The 21,656-nt window shown below is 41.6% G+C and overlaps 2 protein-coding genes and 1 long non-coding RNA gene across 6 annotated transcripts in view; 1 reads left to right on the top strand and 2 right to left on the bottom strand.

Moving 5' to 3' along the window:
* Positions 1–1,570, bottom strand: part of TJP2 (tight junction protein 2) — a 104,943-nt gene extending 103,373 nt beyond the window's left edge. For 2 of the 3 annotated variants that reach the window (XM_006137846.5, XM_006137845.5), the window contains exons 1-2: positions 1,448–1,570; positions 1,008–1,145 (exon numbers count right to left, since the gene is read on the bottom strand). The gene's annotated coding sequence lies outside the window, so the exon portion shown is untranslated. The remainder of the gene's footprint in view (positions 1–1,007; positions 1,146–1,447) is intronic. The other variant, XM_006137850.5, reaches the window with a different exon arrangement.
* On the top strand, positions 1,529–14,015 carry LOC142829836 (uncharacterized). Its single transcript, XR_012904663.2, has 3 exons — positions 1,529–1,679; positions 11,948–12,019; positions 13,877–14,015. It is a non-coding gene; the product is annotated as an uncharacterized LOC142829836 (long non-coding RNA).
* On the bottom strand, positions 6,860–20,945 carry FXN (frataxin). Of its 2 annotated transcripts, none has more exons than XM_075931683.2 (5): positions 20,767–20,945; positions 19,358–19,455; positions 17,638–17,758; positions 12,620–12,717; positions 6,860–8,444 (listed from the first exon to the last, which is right to left on the bottom strand). In XM_075931683.2, the coding sequence occupies exons 1-5, from the start codon at positions 20,866–20,868 to the stop codon at positions 8,291–8,293; spliced, it is 573 nt and encodes a 190-aa protein (XP_075787798.2). In that variant the 5' UTR covers positions 20,869–20,945; the 3' UTR covers positions 6,860–8,290. The 2 variants fall into 2 exon arrangements, with proteins under 2 accessions (XP_075787798.2, XP_075787799.2); XM_075931684.2 differs by lacking the exon at positions 20,767–20,945 and adding an exon at positions 20,366–20,677.
* Between the last annotated feature and the right edge of the window lie 711 nt (positions 20,946–21,656).

Raw genomic sequence — 21,656 nt, 5'->3', positions numbered from 1 at the left:
TCTGGTTTGTGTTTTAAAGTTAGCATATAGTTTAACCTAGTAAGAAAGAGGAGGAGTTAATAGGTCTGACTGAAGAAACAAAACAGCTGTAAAGGTATTTCTGAACCCCTGAATTGCCAAATCTTGTTTTAAAATACTTTGATATCCTGAAATGTCCCCTCATCCAGAAGTATGGCTGGCATTCAGTGAGGACGTGCCAACATAAAGATCTTGGAAATTTTCTGTATTGCAAAGACACTCTGAGTCACTATTCTGGTGTACGTTTTCTCTCCCTCGCTCCCACCCACACTCCAAGAAAGAAAAACTAAAGAAAGCCTGATTCCTCAGTGACAGCTCTTCTACCCACCTACTATCATGGACTCCCTCAAAGTACTTAACGTGGGAATTGAAACAGAGGCCCATAATCCTGTTACAGAAAAGATCATCTGTAAATGAGATTCTGGGTATTCCCGCTCCCTAGAGGAGAGGCTGGTAGTGTGAAGCAGGAACAAGAGTCCCTCCCTCCCTCAGGGGCTGGCAGCCTGCTGAGGCTTGCCTCCGAGCGAACATGAAGCCAAACAACCCGAGAACAATGTGCAGCCAGCCACGCACACCCAATTCAGGCTTCTTTCAGCCAAGGCACGCACAGGCGCAAAAGGGCGAGGAGAAAGCAGGAGAGGGAAGGGGCGGAGGGTGAGCCGCAGCTTGCCGATCCGGAGCAGAGATTTACCCAAAGTTTATTTCCAATACAGAGCCAGCTGGGAAGCCGGGCTGCGGAGCGGAACTTCCCTGATGGCTGGGGAAGGGGGTTTTTGTTCAGCTCCACTGCACGGGGCAATACACCCGAGCCAGGGGACAATTCCTTCCCCGCACCAGCTAAGCTGGAAGAGTCCCCGCCAAGCGCCTGGCCTGCACGTGGCGAAGTGGGGCTCGCCCCCCACCACCCCGCGACATTCCAAATCAGCTGGGCTGGTTCGGAAGCAGCAGTTCCGCAGAGAAGGGGGAGCCGCGAGGCTGCGCCGACATACCTGGAGCGGGGCTGGCAAGGCGTCCGGCGGCAGCAGCCCGCGCCGTGTGGAGCTGAGCGCCCCCCTGGCTGGTGGAGGGAGCAGCCCGGGACGCCTGGGGGACAGGAGGTGCGGGGTCTCTTTGAGTCAGGCTATTTCCTGTGGGAGGCAAATGGAGAGGGGGGGGGGACCTGATCAGACCTCCAGCAAGGCAGGTGAGCGGGGTCGGAGCGGGCCCTGCCCTTCGGAGCACCTGCCTCTCCGCTCCCCGGCCCAGCCCTCGCTTGTTCCCCAGCGGGCGGGGAGGGAGGTGGAGCTGGGAGCTGCCATGCACGGAAGCGCTGCCTGAGGTCCTGGTTCCGCGCTAAACTCTGTCCACACGCTGGGGGGCCAGCTGGTTCTACATCCCCCCGCCCGCGCACACCCACAGCCGCCTGAGCAGCTCCGCTCCGCCGACTTACCCCAGCCTCCTCTCCCATTTACTGGCAGCTTCTCGCCCTCTCCAGCCACCCCCACGACTGGCTCTGGCTGGAGAGGGTGGAACAGGAAATACCGGTTCAAAGCCCTGGTACAATAGGTGCGAGGAGGAAAGCTACTAGACTCGGGGTTTAGTCACTAGGTGGGATCTTCTGAGCCATTACATCAGCCCCTGTTTTGACCTGAAACTCACCCTCTCGCCGACCGCTTTGTCTCGTAAGTGAACAAAAAACTGGTGAGCCCCCCCCCTAAAAAAATCGACATTAAATTCAAAATCACTATTATATTAATTTAGAAAGGAAAAAAATCAGGAAAAACAGCCCTCTCTTCCCTAATCTTTGACCGCTTGGCTTAACAACGTAATTTGTTGTTAGGAAATGTCTGAGCGAAGAGACCGTGTGATTCACAGAATAGGGCAAGCCTGGGATTCAAGCTGAGAGCTAGTCTAGTCTCTGCTACTGTCTTCCTATGTGACCTTTGGCAGGTCACTTCACCTCTACGTTTCCCCTCCCATTCTATTTAGATTGAAATCTCCTTGGGTTGAGGATTGATCTTAATTGGGACCTCTACAAATCACACTAATCTTGAAAAGCACTGCTGATTTGACAGCTGTGGCCTCTGTTTAGTCACAGAACAAGTATTGGAACAGTCTAGGTAAGACCATTTGACAGCTAACCAGTCTTCTGACAGGGGCCAAATCCAAGTGTTACAGAATGAATGAACAGAAAAGACACTCATGAAGTGAAATATTACTAGCTTCTGACAGAGAAAGGCTAGGGACACTTAGAGCATGGAGTTGCATCCATGCCCATCCTGGCTAATTGCCATTCAGGGATCTATAATCCTCCAGGAATGTCTAGTTCTTTTTTGACCTGTTATGATTTTTACTTTCACAAAGAGAGTTCCACAAGTTGACTGTGCCTTTATGTGAAGAAGTACTTCCTAGTGTTTGTTTTATACCTGTTGCCTATTAATATCATTGGGTGAGCCCTGGTTCTTGTAACATGAAGGACTAAATAGCACTTCTTTATTCACTTTCTCCTTACCATTCATGATCTGAATAGATCTCTATCCTATTCCCTCTTAGTTTTTTTTCTTTTCCATGCTGAAAAGCCCATCTTTTTAATCTTTCCTCATATGGATGTTGTTCCATACCCCTTTTTGTTGCTCTTCTCTATACCTTTTCCAATTCTGTCTATCTTTTTGAGATGGAGAGACCAGAATTACAAGATGTGGGCATATCATGGATTTATTTAGAGGATCATATGGATTGCTCTCTCTCTCTCTCTTTCCTAATTGTTCTTAACATTATTCTGTTTTCCTGGTGGGTTTGAGAAATCTTTGGATTATCTGGTTGGTGATATCACACCTCACAGCTGAAACTTCTGATAGCAACTCAAGTTGCAGGCTAAAAAATGTAATTGAACCCTCCAGTTCTTCCAGACACGATTCTGAAACCTAAACTTCCCTAATCAGCCTATGCTTCGAGATGTACTTCCAGATATTTCAGCTTTCCAGTCTTTGCTGAAGTCATTGATCTGAAAAGAGAGTGCCAAGTCCTGACAGTCTTAATGTGAAAAATGAGGGTTTATTTAAGAAGTAATATTTACACATCATAAAGGAGCAACAAAAATCGCCTTTTGTTGGCTAGTTTGCTTCATAGTATCCCTCTAAGCAAATTTCTCCCAAATCAAACAGTTTACTCCCCACAACAGCTTTATAACAGTGTATTGTAGCTGTTGGACTTTACCCTGTACAGGCTTCTGACAATTTGCAGGGCAGTTGCCAAGTGTGGGCAGGATCATTTTACAGCAGTGGCTCAAGTTTAGAAATTCTCAGAATGCCCAGGAGCATGGGTTCACAGAATTGCTTTTTGATTGACTATGGCATAATATGCCATGCATTGAACAGAAGGAATAAGAGACCATGCTTTTAATTAAATCTTTGACTTGAAAACTAAACACAGCAGAAAGAGCTTCTATTAAGATATATTCCCACATTACAATATTTTTAAAGGCCCTGCTTCCAAGTGTTGTTAATCATTAACGGAAATGTAAGTGACATTATTGAACTATCTACTCCCCAAAAGCCCCCAAACAAATAAGGGTTAATATACATAATTGATGTTCAGGGTTAATTAAGTAATTATTTTTCCTTCAGCTACTGCAGGAGATAATCAACTGCAGTTCTAAAGCAAAATGAGACCAGACGTGGAGATTGAAGTCTCTGAATGTCCTTGCTTTTCTGAGTTTGTCTGACCATTTGCATTATTTGTTTCACGTGTTTTTTGGTGTCTGATTCCTTTTTCCTTAATAAAAGTAAACTCCATACATAGTCCATATATTGCAGATAGAAAATTATGTTTATCTTCCATAGGAGTCTCATAAGGATTAGCTAATGTTTTTAAGTGTTTTGAAGATGAAGAGCGGTATGCAAGGATACATGTTATTCTTAAAATTGTATATAGAATAAGACAAACATAACAGAAAATATTAATTAGTAGCAGGAACAGTGTAAAAATCAGTGAATTAACATGTACAAAATCATCCATTGTACCATATTGATTTCTTAGTGCTACACAATTACCCAAATACAAATTGATAAAATAATTCAGCAACTTGGAGAGGTTAGCTGCCTTGCTCTGAGGAGCTTGTTGTAAACATTTGTTTTCTTTCTCTAGATATTAGCTGATTCTATCTTCCAGACAAAACCCTGGAAAGGGTGCAAATAAATAAAGTCCTTTCCTGGTCTTACTACAGTTCAAAAAAACCCCTCAATAGCAGCATACAAGTCACTCCTATTCTTTATGAAGCATCCACAGGATAGATCACAACAGCTCCAAACAGCTGTGTGCAGCCAATTTAAAATGTCTTGTCCTCACTTGCAAAGACCACATAGAGCACCTTCCATCTGCAACTGATCTTTTCTTTCATGTCCCCTTTTGCCTCACCCACTTCCAAGTGCCTTTGACTTTTTTCACACAACTTTCTCTGTTCTTCCCATGCTGACTCATATTTTGAATGCTCTTTCAAAAACTGCTTTAACCATCTACATTATTCCCAAGAACTCATTTCTGCAACACACGCCTACAAACTATTTTCAGACCCACAAAACTGAGCTATTAACCCAAACATATGCCTAAACTGAACTAACAATCCAATTTTCTCTCTTTATTCCATGGCATTAGTCTCTCTGCCCTACTCCTGCTTATTAGAGCAAGGTCAAATTTTTCAGCTTAATTATTTTTTAACAAAAAATTTTAAATGTATGTAAAATTTGCTTTATTGTTTTGAAAAAGCACACCCCTCCATGTATTGCCTTTTGTCCCATCAAACACAAAGGAAAAAATTCTGACGCTATTTAAGTTCACCATTTTCTGATTGAAATGTTTAGATTTGGAAAAACTTTGCCTTTTTTTTACTTCAGTGTTCTTTTTAAAAGGTTTAAATGTTTCGTTCACTCAAAATAAGTAAAAAAATGCAAGGTTATTTCAAATCTAAACATTTCAATCAGAAAACTGTGAACTTAAATAGCTTTTTTTTTTTTTTTTTTTAACAACCAAAACCTGAAATTTTTGATGAGGGTAAACTTAAAATTGATCTTTTAAATGTTTTTGGTTCAGCCAGTAAGTAAAAAACCAAAAGTTATTTGCACAGCCCTACTGTGTGTCTCTTCACTTGTCAGTCTTCTCAGTTATTTAGACTATAAACTCTTCAGGGCAGGATTTTCTCATTTTGTGAAACAACTTGTGGAGCTAAATTGGGACTTTTCTTTATCTTCTATTTTCATCCTTTTTTAATTCAGTGCATTTGTCTGAGAGTATAATGCCACAAGACAAGTGAAGTAAGGAAGCAAAAAGAGGTGCTTTAGCACCTATGCTCTTGTAATGATACTCATCAACTGAGTCAATGTATTGCAGCCTTAGTGCAGAGGGACAAATGAAGGTGCATCAATCTCTCTGGCACACTCTTTTACATTCATGTCAGGGCAGCACACAAACTCCCAGCTTGGGATCAGGGCCCTCACTGTACAAAACATGTAAGACAACAGAACCTCTGTCCAAAGATCTTCCAATATGATGCATCAAGACACAATTTGCTTTTTGCTTTCTGAATTATGTTGTACCTTGAGATTAAACACTGGTTCTTATAGCTGTCTACCACTCCCCCAATTTACTGAAAGCCTTTATTTACTAAAATACCTACCCACTGGAGTATAGTCAGCACAGGTGATGGAGAGCCCTGAAAATCGGCAGGCATCTGCATTCGCGGATGTGGAGGCGGATATTGGCAGCTCATTTGGGCAGATGTGGGTGTGGACATGGATATGTTTTGTATCTATGCAGGGTTCTAGTGATCAGGCATGTAACAAAAGAAGGAAAACACTGAATTCTAGGCATAGGTAGGATTTTAAAGGAATTCTGAAAAGTGTTCTCCATTAACCTAACTGAGCCAATGGTAAAACTTCCATTGATATCAGTGAGACCAAGTGTTAAGCCAACACTAAGCTCTTGTAAAGAATCCATCTTCCATATCCAAATTTGGAACATAATCAATTAGCTCATATCAATTAAGTGCCATTATGTTATGTAAACACTTTCAATTGAGATAGTGCCATGGGTGCCTGAAATAGCCATTTTATTTAGACAGTTTTCTCTATTGCATGTTTGGGTTATTTTGCTTTTTACCTTCTACTTCTTGAGTCTTCTCAATTATTAGCTGTGCCTAGGAAGTGGCCATTAACAGAACCTGCTCTTAGATTAGCACTAGAATAGGGTTGCTCATATTCTAACATATATAAGTAAGATTTTCTACGACTGTAGTCCTGCACTGGAAATCCTCTTTACCCAAGAGTCTTCTGTTGGACCGCTGTAGTTGTAGCATCCGTGTAGAGCGCAGCTGGTCTGTCCAAACTGCCCCTATGTAAGCTTCACAGCCCGAACTCCAGTCTGAGCTGCACCTCATAACAGAGTTTCCACAGCTATTTGTACAGTGCCAGAACACGCCCAACTAGCTCAAGTCTCACCCAACTTGAAAAGGCTCCTGTGTGAACATACCACTAATGTCAGATACATGCTGACTAAATCTAGTTTTGTGAAGGGGTGAAATTTAAACAGCTTCATCTCAAATTCCTATTTGCTGTAAATGAGGTGTTCATGCCCCACCTCTTTTAACTGTTCTGGTTTCTCTCTGCTTTGTGTAGTGCTGTGTTTTGCTCTCTGACTCATACTGGTAGCCCTAACTGTATTTCCTTGATTTCGGAAGTTAGTTAGCAAGAACGTGACTGACTCCCTTTTTCCTTTTGCTGAAAAATACACATACATAGCACAGATAATCTAACCCAGAACTGGCTTCCATGAGATGTTAGTTCATATTTTAATTAATAGCAGGCAAGAGTTGGTATCAAGAATTTCATTTTAATTCCAAATAATGGGCAATGCCACCTAAGAATACTGTATATTTATTACACATTGTTCAACGACACATCACAAAAGTAACAGTATTAGCCAAACAGGCAGTCGTGTCATTTTAAACACAAGGAAGTTGTCAGGGGAACTCAGAAGCCAAGAAAACATTGCATTTCAAAATCTGTATCAGGTCTCTTTTAATATAATGCTAAAAGCTTACATACATGTGGCTTGGTCTTACAAATATGACAGAAAATTTGGGCTCCTTTTACATACAATTTTTGAAAAGGAATAACTATTGTTACAATAAAGCAACTTTTATAGTGTCAAAGGTTTGAATGACACTTATTAAATGATTTCTTTATAAATTATTTGGGGGTGATATCTCGAGTAAATCACCTATTTTTGTCTTTTTTTTACATTTCTCAGCTAGTCCGAAGGCTCCAGTTTCTCAGTCCTAAGAAGGCAGGAATAACACAACAGGGTTTCAGTGCATGCCTTGTGTTATCTCTTTGCCTTTGGCCTTGTGCCTCACTTCAACAACATGAGACGTGCATCATGAGCTATGCCAAGCTTGGTTTGGTTTGGCTTATTTCTATTGGAATAGAACACCCTCACTTGACATAAATATATCATTAATATTATTAAGCAATGTATGGTTACTTTATGAAGATACTCATAGCAAAAGGAAATAGAGAAAAGGTAAAAAAAAATCCTTTTTTCTACAACTATGAATGTATCATTTTTAAACAAAAATATTACACTCTTTTTTACTACTTGGACCCCTGCTGAAAGCAGAATTGGTAGCTGGAAGTTTAGTTTAAAAGAATAAGCCTGAAAAATTGAAGGGAAAAAGGCAGAAATGTGAATTGCAGATTAAATCCCATGATATTTTAAGAAGAAAATTACACCTATTACACCTGTTACGGAAAATAAAAACATTTCCATTTCCTTTTAAGCACAATAGGCTCTTACATAAAATACTACCTTAATATCTCTTCTCCCCCACTGCAGTTAATTTAATTGATTTTAATTGAACTAGGGTAAGGGCCCAACACGAGTAGCACCGTTGTCTTTGGTCATGAGATCTCATCTGTGCATTACTGATGAATCACCAACCAGATGGTCAGAACATGGCTGGGACAACCAATGTCCAATGCCATAATTAGCTTTGAATTTTGAATGCAGTGACACATACACACACAAAAAACAACCCATATAACAAACACAAATTCACACACTAACACAAACATATAGGAATAAGAAAAATATATTATGGTCACATTATTGTTACACAACATAGTGAAGTTAAAACAAAAAATATGAAGATGGAAGTAGATCAAGGTGTTAACCTTACAAACTATACACCAAAAAGGGACAACAGGCCAAAGTCTTTTGATTTCTTTGAGGTAGAAAATGATCAAGTACCACCTTTTCCAGAGTATGCCAAGGGAGATAAGTCGATTTTAGTTTTTAGTGCCTTTGAGAGTTCCACTGCTAGTAGTTCATGCAGGGATACTCCATCATGACAATACACCCAGTTTCTTCCAGTCCAGTCATAACGTTTGGGCCCACTAGAAAACAGAACATGTATAACGTATCAGCATAGGTCAAACATTTCTGAAATTTCAGCCATCTTCAAAAAAATACCAGGAGGATTTGAATGACTAAATTAAAGAAAGCAGCCAGAGGCAAAATAATATTTAGCAAGACGGGGTATGTGTCTCAACATGGAGTAGAAGCCAATCATCATTAAACTCTAATTCCAGCTCAAACACTGGTTCCAACACATGGCCTTTAAGAAATCATTCTATCCAGTAAAGCATCTGAGGGTAAGCACGTGTGTAAATTAAAGCATGTGAGTAGTCCTATGGACTTCAATGGGACTACTTTTGCTTATACACTTCACTGGATCAAGGCCATTAAGGTTCCTCTTTCCTTCACTTGATTTACATTCTCCACAATCTGTAACAGTGGTAATAATAAGTAGTTCCTAAAGGCGTTATAAATGTTGTTTGTAAAGTGCTGTATTAATATAAAGTATTTGTACTAATGCGCTGAAATAATGTGCAAATGTCCAAAATGCTTTGCTGTATACAGCACAGAATACTATTTTCTCTCTAGTTAAATAAAATTTGATTAAATTACTAAATAAAAAAAATATCTGCCATGGAGATCGTTATCTGCAGGAGAGCTATATCTGAAAACACTTTGGAGCTCCTGATGTCACGGGTAGGAATGTAAAATTTCAATTAAATAGCTAATCGAGTAATCAATGGAACTCGATTAGTTGATAAGGAGGGGCGCTCGCTATCCTGCTGCAACCTCTCCCTTTGAAATATACAAGAGCCACCTTCGACTCTTGTATATTTCAAAAGGAGAGACCCAGCAGGTTACCACTGCCTCTCTCCCTTTGAAATGCATAAGACCCACTCCTGCTACATGCAGGTGGCGCACCTTTTGAATATGCCAATTGTACACTGCTATACAAATGCAGATTTAGTTCTCCTGAATGCGTGTACCAAAACACAGCAGCCTGGAGCTAAAGAGATTCAACTGCAGTTTCCTTTTCTTAATCTCTCTCATGGTAGTGTTTTTTTTCTCCCTCTCTCATGGTTGTGTTGCCAAAGTGATCATTAACACTCAACAATTTTACATTTGTTGAGCTGTGGTACCAAAACATCACAATATTCAAATTATGTTCATCATTAGCAGCAGTGCTTGCTTCTCCCACTCTCTAGCGCATCATATCCAGGACACATATGTAAAGAGTGTCAGTTACAGTGCATGCAGTACATGTTTGCATATAAGAGTTACAAAATCACTTAGCAGGAATTGGAAAACTAAGTAAACATGTAGGCTATGTCTACACTGGTGGGTTCTTGTGCAAGTAGTCTTGTGCAAGAAAACGTCCACACTGCCACGTGCGAGCTGTTTTTTTGCGCAAGGGCGCCCATGGCAGTGTGGATGCTCTCTTGCGCAAGAAAGCTCTGATGGCCATTTTAGCCATAGGGCTTTCTTGCGCAAGAAATCCCTGCCGAGCGTCCACACTGCCCTCTTGCGCAACAGTTCCTGCGCAAGAAGGCTTACACCTGTTAAAAAAAGAGTGTAGCTCTTGTGCAAGAAGCCCTCTCTTACTACGCCATACTGTAAATTTCCTTGCGCAAGAGCTGGTGGGCAGTGTGGATGCTCTTGTGCGGATTCTTGTGCAAGAATGGCCATACTTGCGCAAGAAGCCGCGAGCGTAAACATAGCCATAGTGTTTTCTTGGAAGACACAAGCAAGTATTTGGCATAAACAGATGAAGCATTTATAAGAGAGAGAGAAAACTTTATAAGAGAGAGAGAGATTTCCCAGACAGACATACAAAAAATTATTTCAGTGTCAAGAGCTTTTAGCAATTTTTTTCCTCTCCCTTCTCACTTTTCTTCATCCACAAATCTCTTGCTCAGGAACACACACTCTTCACTCCTAATGTTGGCTCATAAAAGTTAAATAGATCCCAATACAATATAAACTCTCTGACTTCTTAATCACCAGATAATGTAAACAGAACCTGAACTTGTGTTTTGAGAATGAGGTTAAAAAAATCTTATGAATAACTTGGATTCTGGGGCTCTGTCTGCAAGTGTCTAGACAAATAAAAAGGACTGGTTTCTTGCCTACTGCCTCACCAAGATAAAACTCTTTGAAATGCAATATCCTGTTTATTTAAAAAAAAACACACCAAGATTCTGAAGGAGAGAGGGATTAACCACAGGCTACAACGGTTTACCTAATATACTGTACACCAGTGGTTCTCAACCAGGGTTATGTGTACACTTGGGGGTACTCACAAGTCTTCCAGGGGGTATGTCAACTCATCTAGATAATTGCCTAATTTTACAAAAGGCTGCATAAAAAGCAATAGCAAAGTGAGTACAAACTAAAATTTCATACAATGACTTGTTTATGCTGCTCTATATACTATACACTGAAATGTAAGTACAATATTTATGTTTCAATTGATTTATAATTGTACGGTAAAATGTAAGCAAGCAATTTTTCAGTAACCGTGTGCTATAACACTTCTATTTTCATGTCTGATTTTGTAAGCAAGTAGCTTTTAAGAGAAGTGTAACTTAGGGGTTAGCGATGTAAGTGACTAGTTGCTTCCCCCCGCCCCGCTGCCTCTATCAGAGAGGGGCAGCAAGGAGGGGAGCAGGATCCGGTGTTGGAGGCAGCCAGCGTAAAAGCTGGTTCCCTCAGGACAGCTTCCATGGGGGGAGGAGAGTGGCCCAGCAGTTAACTAGCGGCACTTCTACCTTTGAAATACAGCAAGAGCAGAGCTCTTGCTACATTTCAAATTTAGAAGCACCATGGGGAGCACAGGGCGAGCAGAAGACTGCTTGAATCCCCCGCTCCCACCATGCTCCGCCCACCCCTGGCTTTTGAAATGTAGCAAGAGCCTGGCTCTTGCTACATTTCAAAGGTGGAAGTGCTGCTAGTTCCCTGCTACACCCCCCCTTTCCTTTCCTCTCCTCCCCCCCCCCCACCCCCGGCAAGGTTCCTGTACAGTACAAAAGCAGGGAGCACAGAGCCAGTGGGGAACTGTTTGAGTTCTCCGCTGGCCCCATGCATCCACTTTTGAAAAGTACAAAAGCTCTGGAAGGCTCTTGTACATTTCAAAAGCAGAGGCGCCCTTACTGACTAGTTGAGTAGTCAATGAAAATTTCATCAACTATTTGATTAGTTGATTAATCTAAACTTAACATCCTTATTAGGGGTATGCAAGACAAATCAGTCTTCCAAAAGGGGCACAGTAGTCTGGAAAGATTGAAGGTTATCGCTGTACACCAAGTGTACACAAAAAACAGTTGTAGCAGACCAGAAGGCAAATCACTAAAGTGTATTTTAATTACTTAGACAGACTATTTAAAATAAGATGATTCTCTAAAATAACACTTCTAAAAATATTAATCCTACTGCACAATAGCTTGATCCATTCCTGATTTTATAGCTCGTATGTTCTATTTCAATGACCTCTAAGAAATCTACCTGCAAAGCTGAATGTATATGCTTTGTCTTTCCTTTTTAGCTAGGCCATTCATCAACAATGCCAGAGAGATGATGGTCCTGGGAAAGTGGCAGATTTCACTGTAAATTTTTGGTAAGGCCACTTATCGCTTTTTTCAAACACATTCTGCATATCTTTCTACCATTCAGAACCAATTGCCAAACGTGAAATGGATCAAACTGCTGTACAAGACAAGGCAGAGGACACAGCAAACAAGACCTCCACATTAAGAACTGCACAAGATTGATAAAAACTTCTCTCAATGAAGCTGCAGAAAAACATTCACACAAACAAAACAAGAAAAGCATACACAGGCATACAGGATGAATCCCTAAACAAGAATAGTATTAGACCATAACACAGTCTCATTCATCCTCCCAACAGTTCTTTTATCACAGCGGTTTCTTTTAGGCTTCAGTAGTGTTCATAGTGCTTGTGAAAACCAGACATTTTAAAAAAACGGAACATGTTTTATTATATTATACTTATTATTGTACTAGTTTGTGAGTCAGCTGGTCCACCACCTGAAGTATAAAAAGAAACTAGTTATTATACCTCTAGGAAAAAAGCCTATAGTGCTTAGAAAAGGCATGAAATGTGAGCAACATTAAAAAGTCTCCACAGGGCTAGCAGACAGACTTTAATTTATCTTTGAATGTTAAGCCTTTTTGTAACATATATATAATTACCTACCTAGTGGGAGAAGACAGCCAAATCTGTTTGTTTGGTGTCTGCTTGTTGATTACATAGGTTCCCATGTCTCCACCTAGTTTAGCTGTCAAAACTCCATTCTAAAGCACAAAGGTAAGGGGAGAAGATGGAAAGTACCATTACGTAATAAGAATTATGATGTTTCTTCAGTAACAGGCACTGTAGCTATAAACATCAAAACACCAACGTGTGATATATCTTCATCAGCATCATTAGTGGAAATTCAAATCCTCAACAATTTGCTGTGGCATTTTGCTTCACTGATGACAGTGGGACCACCATTAGAAGAAGTTGTCAGTCTCCATGGTGACACATATATCATCTGTGTTTTACCTAGACTCTAAGCACTCCTGATCTGGACTTGTGAGTTGGTACAGCACCATCCACAGTGTTAGGACTCAAACAAATAATAATGCTCCTGTGAATCTTGACCTCTCTCTAAAAAAATGGAGCATGTTTTATTACATGATGCTTTTTATTGCATTAGTTTGTGGGTCAGGATTAGTGTTGAGTTGTGAAGTAGGTATAGTCCAATAGAAACTAGATTGAGACCATCAATTCATTTCACCGAGAATATCCAACAGTTAGAAGGAAGCAACTGTTTTTGTTCACTACCAACCTGATTAAAACAGGTGTCCAGGGCCAAGAGGCTCCATGTCCCATTGAACCTCTAGGCAATCCAGTTTACTTTACTTTTCTTTCTGTAGCTGTACATTGTCGCCAAATGAGTGGAACAAGTAGATTTCCTCATAGCTTATGTTAAAATGCCAAGATCCTGGATTATAGCTCAGGAATGTTCTACTTCTAACTATCTGAGTTTTGTTTTGATTTGCTTATTTCAATTATTGAACATTTTCTTAGGGAGTGTTTACTTTACATTGAAATCTCTGTATTTCAGCATGAAGATTTATACTGGCCTGACATTTTCACAAGGTTATTTTGGAGGGCAACTATAACTCTTTTACAGAGTCCTAACTTTAAGGATGTAAGACAGATACTATTTGAACTGAGTAAACCTGAAAGTGACCTGAATTACACTGAAAAAATAGCAGTGGTGTAGATCAGGTATTAGGATAGCCACACATTTCTATTTCCCTACAGCCTCCACAAACGCACTGTTGCCCCCTCTATGTTACAGCTACTCTTGTGATCCTGCATTCCCTTTTTCTGATGCAGAAGACAGTTGCTAGATCTGCTTTAATTTTCCGTAGGTAACATTTTGTTCTGAATTTTCAACAGTGGTCTACCTTGTGACTTGAGTAACTACTGAAAATTCAACATCACTTCACAGCAAAAACAGCAGTTTAGAGCTCACTTCCTCTGCAACATCACCCAACCCTTTATATTACTGGCATCTCACAAGAAGTGTGAATCTAAATCCCAGACTTGCTGCTGTCCCAGTTCAGTAAAGAAACAAAGATTGCTTGATTATTCTATATGGTATAGAAGAAAAGAAGTGCAAATGAATAAAATACACCTCTGATGAGCTAATTAATACTGAGTCATTCAATTTCCTCGCCAGTTATTTTATTTTAATTGGGTACTGCTTTAGCCCAATGTGTCATGAGGATTAAAACTAACCTCTTCCCACTCTCATTATGAGTTCTCAGAACAGTGAAAATAATAAGAACAGTATGAAATGCAACAGATAAAACAAAAGTACCTTGAACAGCTTTGAAAACTACCAATTATTCTAATTAAATCATTTGCACAAATGTGTTAATATATTCTATTAGCTGGTGTTCAGAGCTGTACACAACTGTTTGGTAATATTCCAATAGGGTTCAATAGAGCTAATAAAAGCTCTATTGTGTTGGGCTTCTGGTTTTGGGGAGGGGGTTGTTAATTTCAGTTTTTGTGTTTTATTTTTTCAGCATTTTTTTTAAATTTTATATAGATGTCCAAAAATTGTGAAGTTTGGGGCTTTCTCTTTCTATAAACTGTAAATGAACAACATATACTATGACCTTACTCATTACAGTACTATGAGTATCAATAATCTCTCTGTAATGGTCCCTAGCTCACTTCAGTGTAGTACTACTTAGGGATGTAAGCGACTAGTTGACTACCCGATAGGCATCTTATCAGAGGCAGCGGGGGTGGGAGGGAGGGCGGGGGGGGGGGAGGAGGAGCGGGAGTCAGTGCTGGGGGGAGCCAGCTTAAAAGCCGGTTCCCCACGGCACCACCTCCGCGGGGGTGGTGGCAGCAGGGGAGGCAGAGGTGCAGCGGAAATCAGCATGAGTGGGGACTGAAACAGTCCCTGCTCACGCCTGACTGACTGTTTTGAATGTAGCAAGAGCCACCCGCCCTGGGTTCCCAGCTGCACCGCCTCTGCCTTTTAAATGTAGTAAGAGCCACAAGCGGCTTCTACTACATTTAAAAGGCAGAGGCGCAGCGAGGTTAGCGAGTGCCCTCCCGTCCAACCTCTTATCAACTAATCAAGCAGTCAATGGAAATTCCACTGACTACTCAATTAATTGATTATTCAAAATTTAACATCCCTACTGCAAACAGTACTTTGCTATAATGCAGTAGGAAGCATTCAATGTGCACCAGCAGTGTCTACATCAGGGAAGGGGGAGGGGCAATAATTTATGAAGGGGAGGCTACTTCGCAAATTTCGGACGTTGCCGTGGGCTGACCCGGAAGGTTGAGAGCTAACCTACCGGGAGCTTTGCTTGGCCTGGGGTCCCTGCCTCTTGACTTCTGGCCAATGGATAGGAGGGTGCTATGGGCTAGTCTCTTCCCCGAGTTGTCTGGGGTGGAGGCTTAGAATACACTTAGCACAGCCAGCAGTTCCTGGGCCCCGTTCTAACCTGTTGCCTGGCAGCTGCCCAGCAAGCAGAAGCCCTTTGAATAGAATCAGCTGAAAGGGCTCACGCCTCCCGGGCAGTTCCCAGGCAATGGGCCAGTGGGACTGAAAGTTGCGAGTCCTTTCAATTGCTTCTGTTTAAAGGGCTTGCGCCTGCCAGGCGGATGACAGGCAATGCAGCCACCCAGCAAGTGTGAGCCCCTTAAATAGAAGCAGTTGAAAGGGCTTACGTGTCTGGTTCCCTAGCAACATGCTAACGGCACCGGAGCTACAAGCCCTTTTAACTACTTCTATTTAAAGGGCTCTCGTGTTCCTCACGGCTGCCAGGCAAGGCGCAGGGAAGACACGAGCTCTTTAAATAGAAACAGTTAAAAGGGCTTGCACGTCTCCGGCTCCCAGGCAACGCGCTAGGGGGCAGGGCCCGGAACTGCCTCATGGGTCGGATCAAAACTGTAGGTGGGCCAGATCCAGCCCACTGAGATGCTTTTGCCCACCTCTGGTCTGCATGGACCAATTATGCACAACACATTAGTGTGCTTTAGAAATCAGACTCCTGCAGTCTGTAGTACTGCTCCCTGTAGACAAGCTTTTAGATACCAGAAAAAATGGTGTTTATCTGTTAAAAGAAAAACACCAGAAATGATTATTTGTATCAGGGTGCTTTAATTGGTTAAAAACTAAAATCAGAAGTCCTAATGATGTGTCACACATAAGAGAGGTGATCTCTGCTTTAACATTGTAAAGCAAGTGAGGATTAATTTCAAACCCTGGCAACAAAACATTTGCACATTCATGCTGCACTATTCCTAAAATTTTGGAAAACACATTTTAAAATATTTGTAAAGGGTTAATTTAATGTAAAAAACACTTGAAAATTAATTTCTTATTGTTGTGCATAGCTTACTGCACACTGTTATGGACATTAATTATTTCTGCTAATGAGATTACTCTGAAAAGGAGATTTCCTCAAACATACCACTTATTAACTCAATGGAAAAATGTAAAAGCTCAAGATTTACAGTGTGCCACCCTGTGGCTAGTCACATTACTAGTCTTTTAATAATATGAATCCAAATAGTCATAATGTGAATGTTAAGATTGATGTAAATAAAAATCCTCCAAACCTTTCATTAAGTACATGTCAAAAACACTATTTTTGAACGTTATTGGAGAGAATAGCAATTCAAGTAAGGAAGCATTTTACAAATATTTAATCTAAAGAAAAACATAAAACCAAACCTTTAGGGGTTATTTTTCAGTTTAGTTTTCAAATTATTCTTTATATTGAATAGATACTGAAAGGCTAATAATCAAAGCCTTTCAATATCTATTCAAAACCCTAGCAGCTGAATAATATATTGCTATTATTTATTTGCTAAGTTACTGGTAAAATATCTGGTCAAATATTCAATTGTCAGTGTTTGCCAAATGCAAAAAGAGGTTATTATTTTTCCACTTGCATACATCTGTGAGACAGAGAGAGAACATCGTGCTCAGAAAAGCTGACCTTAGAGGATCTGAGGACTAAAGGCCTCCATGCTAGCAGCAGAAGCCCAAGTCTCCTGTTTATATACATCCAAATTGTGATGTGTAGAACCACTAGTTGGGAATCTCTACATAGGAATATAAACAGAAAGCAACTAATATCCCAGTCCAAAGACCAGAGTAGTGCGAACCTTTGTTGCACTCAGGGGCCAGGATTAGATTTTATTCTCCTCAAATCAAGCACAGCAACATATAATCTAATTGATTCCATCCACTATAAATACACTGACAGTTATTTGAAAATAAATTTAGCTACAGTTGTCACTTTCACCAAGATAACCACTAGTAAATCTGAAAGTGAAATGTAAAAGTACCAGTACCAGAGACCAGTATAAGAGACTGGAAACCAATTTCCAGCTTCAGGTAATAATTGTTTAAAACTCTCAGAGAAAGAAATGTAATTGCTTAAATGTTAAATTTTACAATTCTTTAAATCTTAAAAGTGTAATATATATTTTTTCAATCAAAAAAGCTGCTACTCCCTCAATGAGTAAAATCAAATTAAAAAACTTATTTCACTAATTTATTCAGTGTGAACTGTTCCTTAAATCTCTTTTGCACTAAAGATTAGTTGAATGAAAATATTTCCCTCAAGGAAAATCCCCACAATAATTACAGTAAGAATAGAAACTGTAAAATATACCCCAAAGGAGACATCATAATCTTCAGGCGTAAAAGGCTTGTCTGCTAGATCTTCAAAGAAGTCTGCTAATGAGTCCAGTGTTTCTTCAGCAAGTTTTTCATAAGTACTCTCATCTAAAGAACTGCAGTGGCAAGTAAACAAATCTGAGATTACTAGGAGAAAATATAGGACTATGCAGCACTTTAAAGACTAACAAGATGGTTTATTAGGTGATGAGCTTTCGTGGGCCAGACCCACTTCCTCAGATCAAATTGTGGAAGAAAATTGGCATGACCAATAATAATATATACCAAAGGGATACAATCAAAAAAAGTGAACAATTATAAAATTGTTTACGAATGGGCCTTAAAGATGCTAACTACCTTACCCATTACAAAGATAGCTTCCCCAGTTATCACCCCAACATCATCTCATAGACACTAACCTCCCGCCCTCACCCCCTTTCTGTTCTAAAATCTGATTTGTCAATTTTATGTGCGTTCATATTTTTTTATTGTATCCCTTTGATATATATGGTCATGCCAATTTTCTTCCACAATTTGATCTGAGGAAGTGGGTCTGGCCCACGAAAGCTCATCACCTAATAAACCATCTTGTTAGTCTTTAAAGAGCTGCATAGTCCTGTCTTTTGTTTCAGCAAGACCAGACTAACACAGCTACATCTCTATTACTATTATAGGAGAAAATATGTATTACTTTAGCATGAAACTCTTTTTTGTAACAAATGCAAAACAGGAGCAATATCATCATGGGAACATGTTAACCATGAGATAGTCCCATGCGATTGGAGGTACTCTGTCACAAATTACCACATACCATAAAGCACCCTTATAAATGAGGTGGATTTTTTTTAAACCTGAAATTAGACAGCTAAGTGGACTAAATAGGTGTCTTTCTCCAGTTACTTCTATGCCCAGAATGTTACTGATGGAAGACTTCTTGATTATAAAATACAACATTGTTAAAGATTAAGCAGTTCTTGCAAGGACAGACTACGTCTGCAAGGTAAATCTAAATAATTTGTATTTATAAACATATACTTATTATACAGGAAACAGCAACTGCATTTGTAAACAAAGTGAAGTGCTCATCATTCATATTCTTTTGTAAGTCCTATTCATTCCAACAAAATAATAATTTTGCACTTCTAATTAGTGTTCGTCCAGTAATCTCAAAACATGTTACAAATTAGGCAAATCTCTCAACATCTCCACTTTTCCAAAGGAGAAATGGAGGCAGCTGCAGCCCTAAAAAATGAGGTCTCCCAAAAAAAAGATCAAATTCAGTAGTACCCTTTCATCTAGTTTGCGTATCTGGGTATTGTGCATGCATACTTATAGCAATACACAATTCAGTTAAATGTCTGCAGTATCAAACAATGTGACAAGGCAAAAGTATGACAGTTACCATAAAACACTCTTCAGGAGTGTCTCACGCCACTTATCTCAGATATCTGAGGAACCATTTAGTCTACCTTACAGATGGCAAAACTAAAGAATGAATGATTTCACACAAGAAATCTGTGGCAAACCTGGAAAGAGAATTCAGAAGTGATAATTCCAAGTCCTTTCCTTACCCAAAAGGCTAACCTTTTCCCCCTAGTTCATATCAACAATCACACTATATTCATTTTCATGGCTGCCACATTTATAGATATTTTCTCTGGAATCTGTATGTACTGTCAGAATTCTGATACAATTAATTCAGAAAAAAAACTTACCTTTTATCATTCAAAGTTCCTGCATTTCTTAAATGAATAAAGTGAACACTATTGTTTTTAATCTTTAGAACGCGGTCTAACTGTTGAAGATGAGAATCCTAAAAAAAGAATTTACATTAAACATTAACAAAAGCAATGGTACAAAATGTCAGTGTGTGTAATATTTAAGAAACAGAATCCCAAAAGCTGCTCTTTTTCAAGTTAAAGGTTCATTTGTTATCTTACAGAACCAACAAGGAAGCAAAAACTCTCTCAGAAGTCCCAACCCATACATCTGTGGCTGTGTCTAGACTGGCCAGTTTTTCTGGAAAATCAGCCGCTTTTCCGGAAAAACTTGCCAGCTGTCTACACTGGCTGCTTGAATTTCCGCAAAAGCGCTGACTTCCTATTGTAAGAAATCAGTGCTTCTTGCGGAAAAGCTTTGACACTCCCATTCGGGCAAAAGTCCTTTTTGCGAAAAACTGTTGTGCAAAAGGGCCAGTGTAGACAGCTCAGATTTGTTTTCCGCAAAAAATCCCTGATCGCAAAAATGGCGATCGGGGCTTTTTTGCAGAAAAGCGCGTGTAGATTGGCATGGACGCTTTTCCGCAATAAGTGCTTTTGCGGAAAAGCGTTCGTGCCAATCTAGACACTCTGTTCCGAAAATGCTTTTAACGGAACACTTTTCCGTTAAAAGCATTTCCGGAAAATCATGCCAGTCTACACGCAGCCCTGTCTGTATTCTTGAAGCAGAAATACATGTTTAGGATACTCTTGCCTTTTACTATCATCTAGTAAAGGGGGAAAATTATCTTGTGTTTAAAGCACTAGAAAAGAAAACAGAAGATGGGCCTTCTGTTCCTTGGTTTGCCTCTGGCTTCCTAAGCAACCTTGAACAAGTCACTTTAGCCAACACTTTCAAAAGCGGCCACTAACGGGGTGCGCCTGACTTCCTGCCCCTGGGGTCTAGTGATGGCCAGTGCTGTAGCTGGCTTCCCCCGTGCACCATCTGCCACCTGCCCCCCTCACCCTCCACATTGCTCCATCCGAGGCAGCCACGTGGGGGCGGGTCCAGTGCTCCGGGGAAGCCAGATGAAAAGCTGGGAAGCCCAATGAAAAACTGGCTTCCCCCGGCTCTCGCCTCCTCCTCCTCCTCCTCCTCGGCGGATCTCTGCACGCGGCCAGCTCCGACCTGACTCCGCACCGCGCCCGCCGCTGACAGAGCAGTGTTACGGCCACCTAGTCGGACAGCCCCCCCCCCCCGCAGCGCTTTGCATTCCCGGGGGCAGGAGCCCTCCGCTCCCGGTCGCAGCGCGGCAGGGGCAGCTCACGCGGCTGACGCTGCTCATGGAGAGACTCGCCCTGCAGACCCACGCGGGGCCCCCCCCCTTGCTCCCCTCCCCCCGCCGCGGCGGCGTCTCGCTACTCACGGGCTGGCGGCAGGAGGCGGCGGGTCCCGCGAGCGCCCCTCGCCACCCCGCGGCCGCGCGCAGCCCCCGGGCCGCAGCGCGCGCCGGCCCCGGCCTCCACATGCCGCCGCCGCCGCCGCGCGAGGAGTCGGCCAGACCCGCGCGCTGCAACCCGAAGTCCTGGGAACGGGCCCGGGCGCCGCCTCTACCGCCCTCCAGCGGCGTGGGGGGCTGCCGCCCGCCCCTTCGACGGGCCCCGAATGGGCTGGTCGAGTGTTTCGCAACTTTTTTTTTTTTTTTAAATAGCAAGTGCCCCTTTAACACACTAATTATTAGAAGCCGCAGTACCTGCAGTTTTCAGACACACTTTCTCCCCCCCCACCCCCAACCTTGCACCACATTTGTTTAAACAACTTAAGCGGAGCCAGGCGGGCGATAAAATATTTGGGTGTAAAAAATACAAAAAAATAAAAATAAAGTGCTGTAAAACACCACAAAAATTCAGTTTTCTCCAAATTTCAGTTGTGCTGCTGTTACCCCCCCCCCCCATCTCTAGAGTACCCCGAGGGTACTCGCACCACTGGTTGAGAAACACTGTGCTAGTCAATGACCTGGCACCGTTCCGAGCACCCTGCTGCCCGCTCCTCTCAGTGCCAGAGGCCAGCAGGGGCTGCAGGTCTCCGCTCTTCCCTTCTTGCCCATCGTCACTTCCCTGTCCCAGTCAGGCAGCTCTCACTCTCTGGGTCACCCCTTCTCTGTACTAGCACTGGCTCTGGCAGTGCCAGCAGCACCCTCACCTCCAGCTTGCTGTAGAGCCAGGCCAGTCTCCTTGAGGTAAGAAAAGCCTGTTTGTGGGGACACAGAGCCGCGTGCAACTCACATCTGGTTGTGCCACCCAGTGCACCCTAACA

Source organism: Pelodiscus sinensis, chromosome 6 (genome assembly GCF_052426305.1).
Source record: "Pelodiscus sinensis isolate ZL-2025 chromosome 6, ASM5242630v1, whole genome shotgun sequence".
Lineage (NCBI taxonomy): Eukaryota > Metazoa > Chordata > Testudines > Trionychidae > Pelodiscus > Pelodiscus sinensis.
This window is presented reverse-complemented; position numbering and strand designations above follow the sequence as displayed.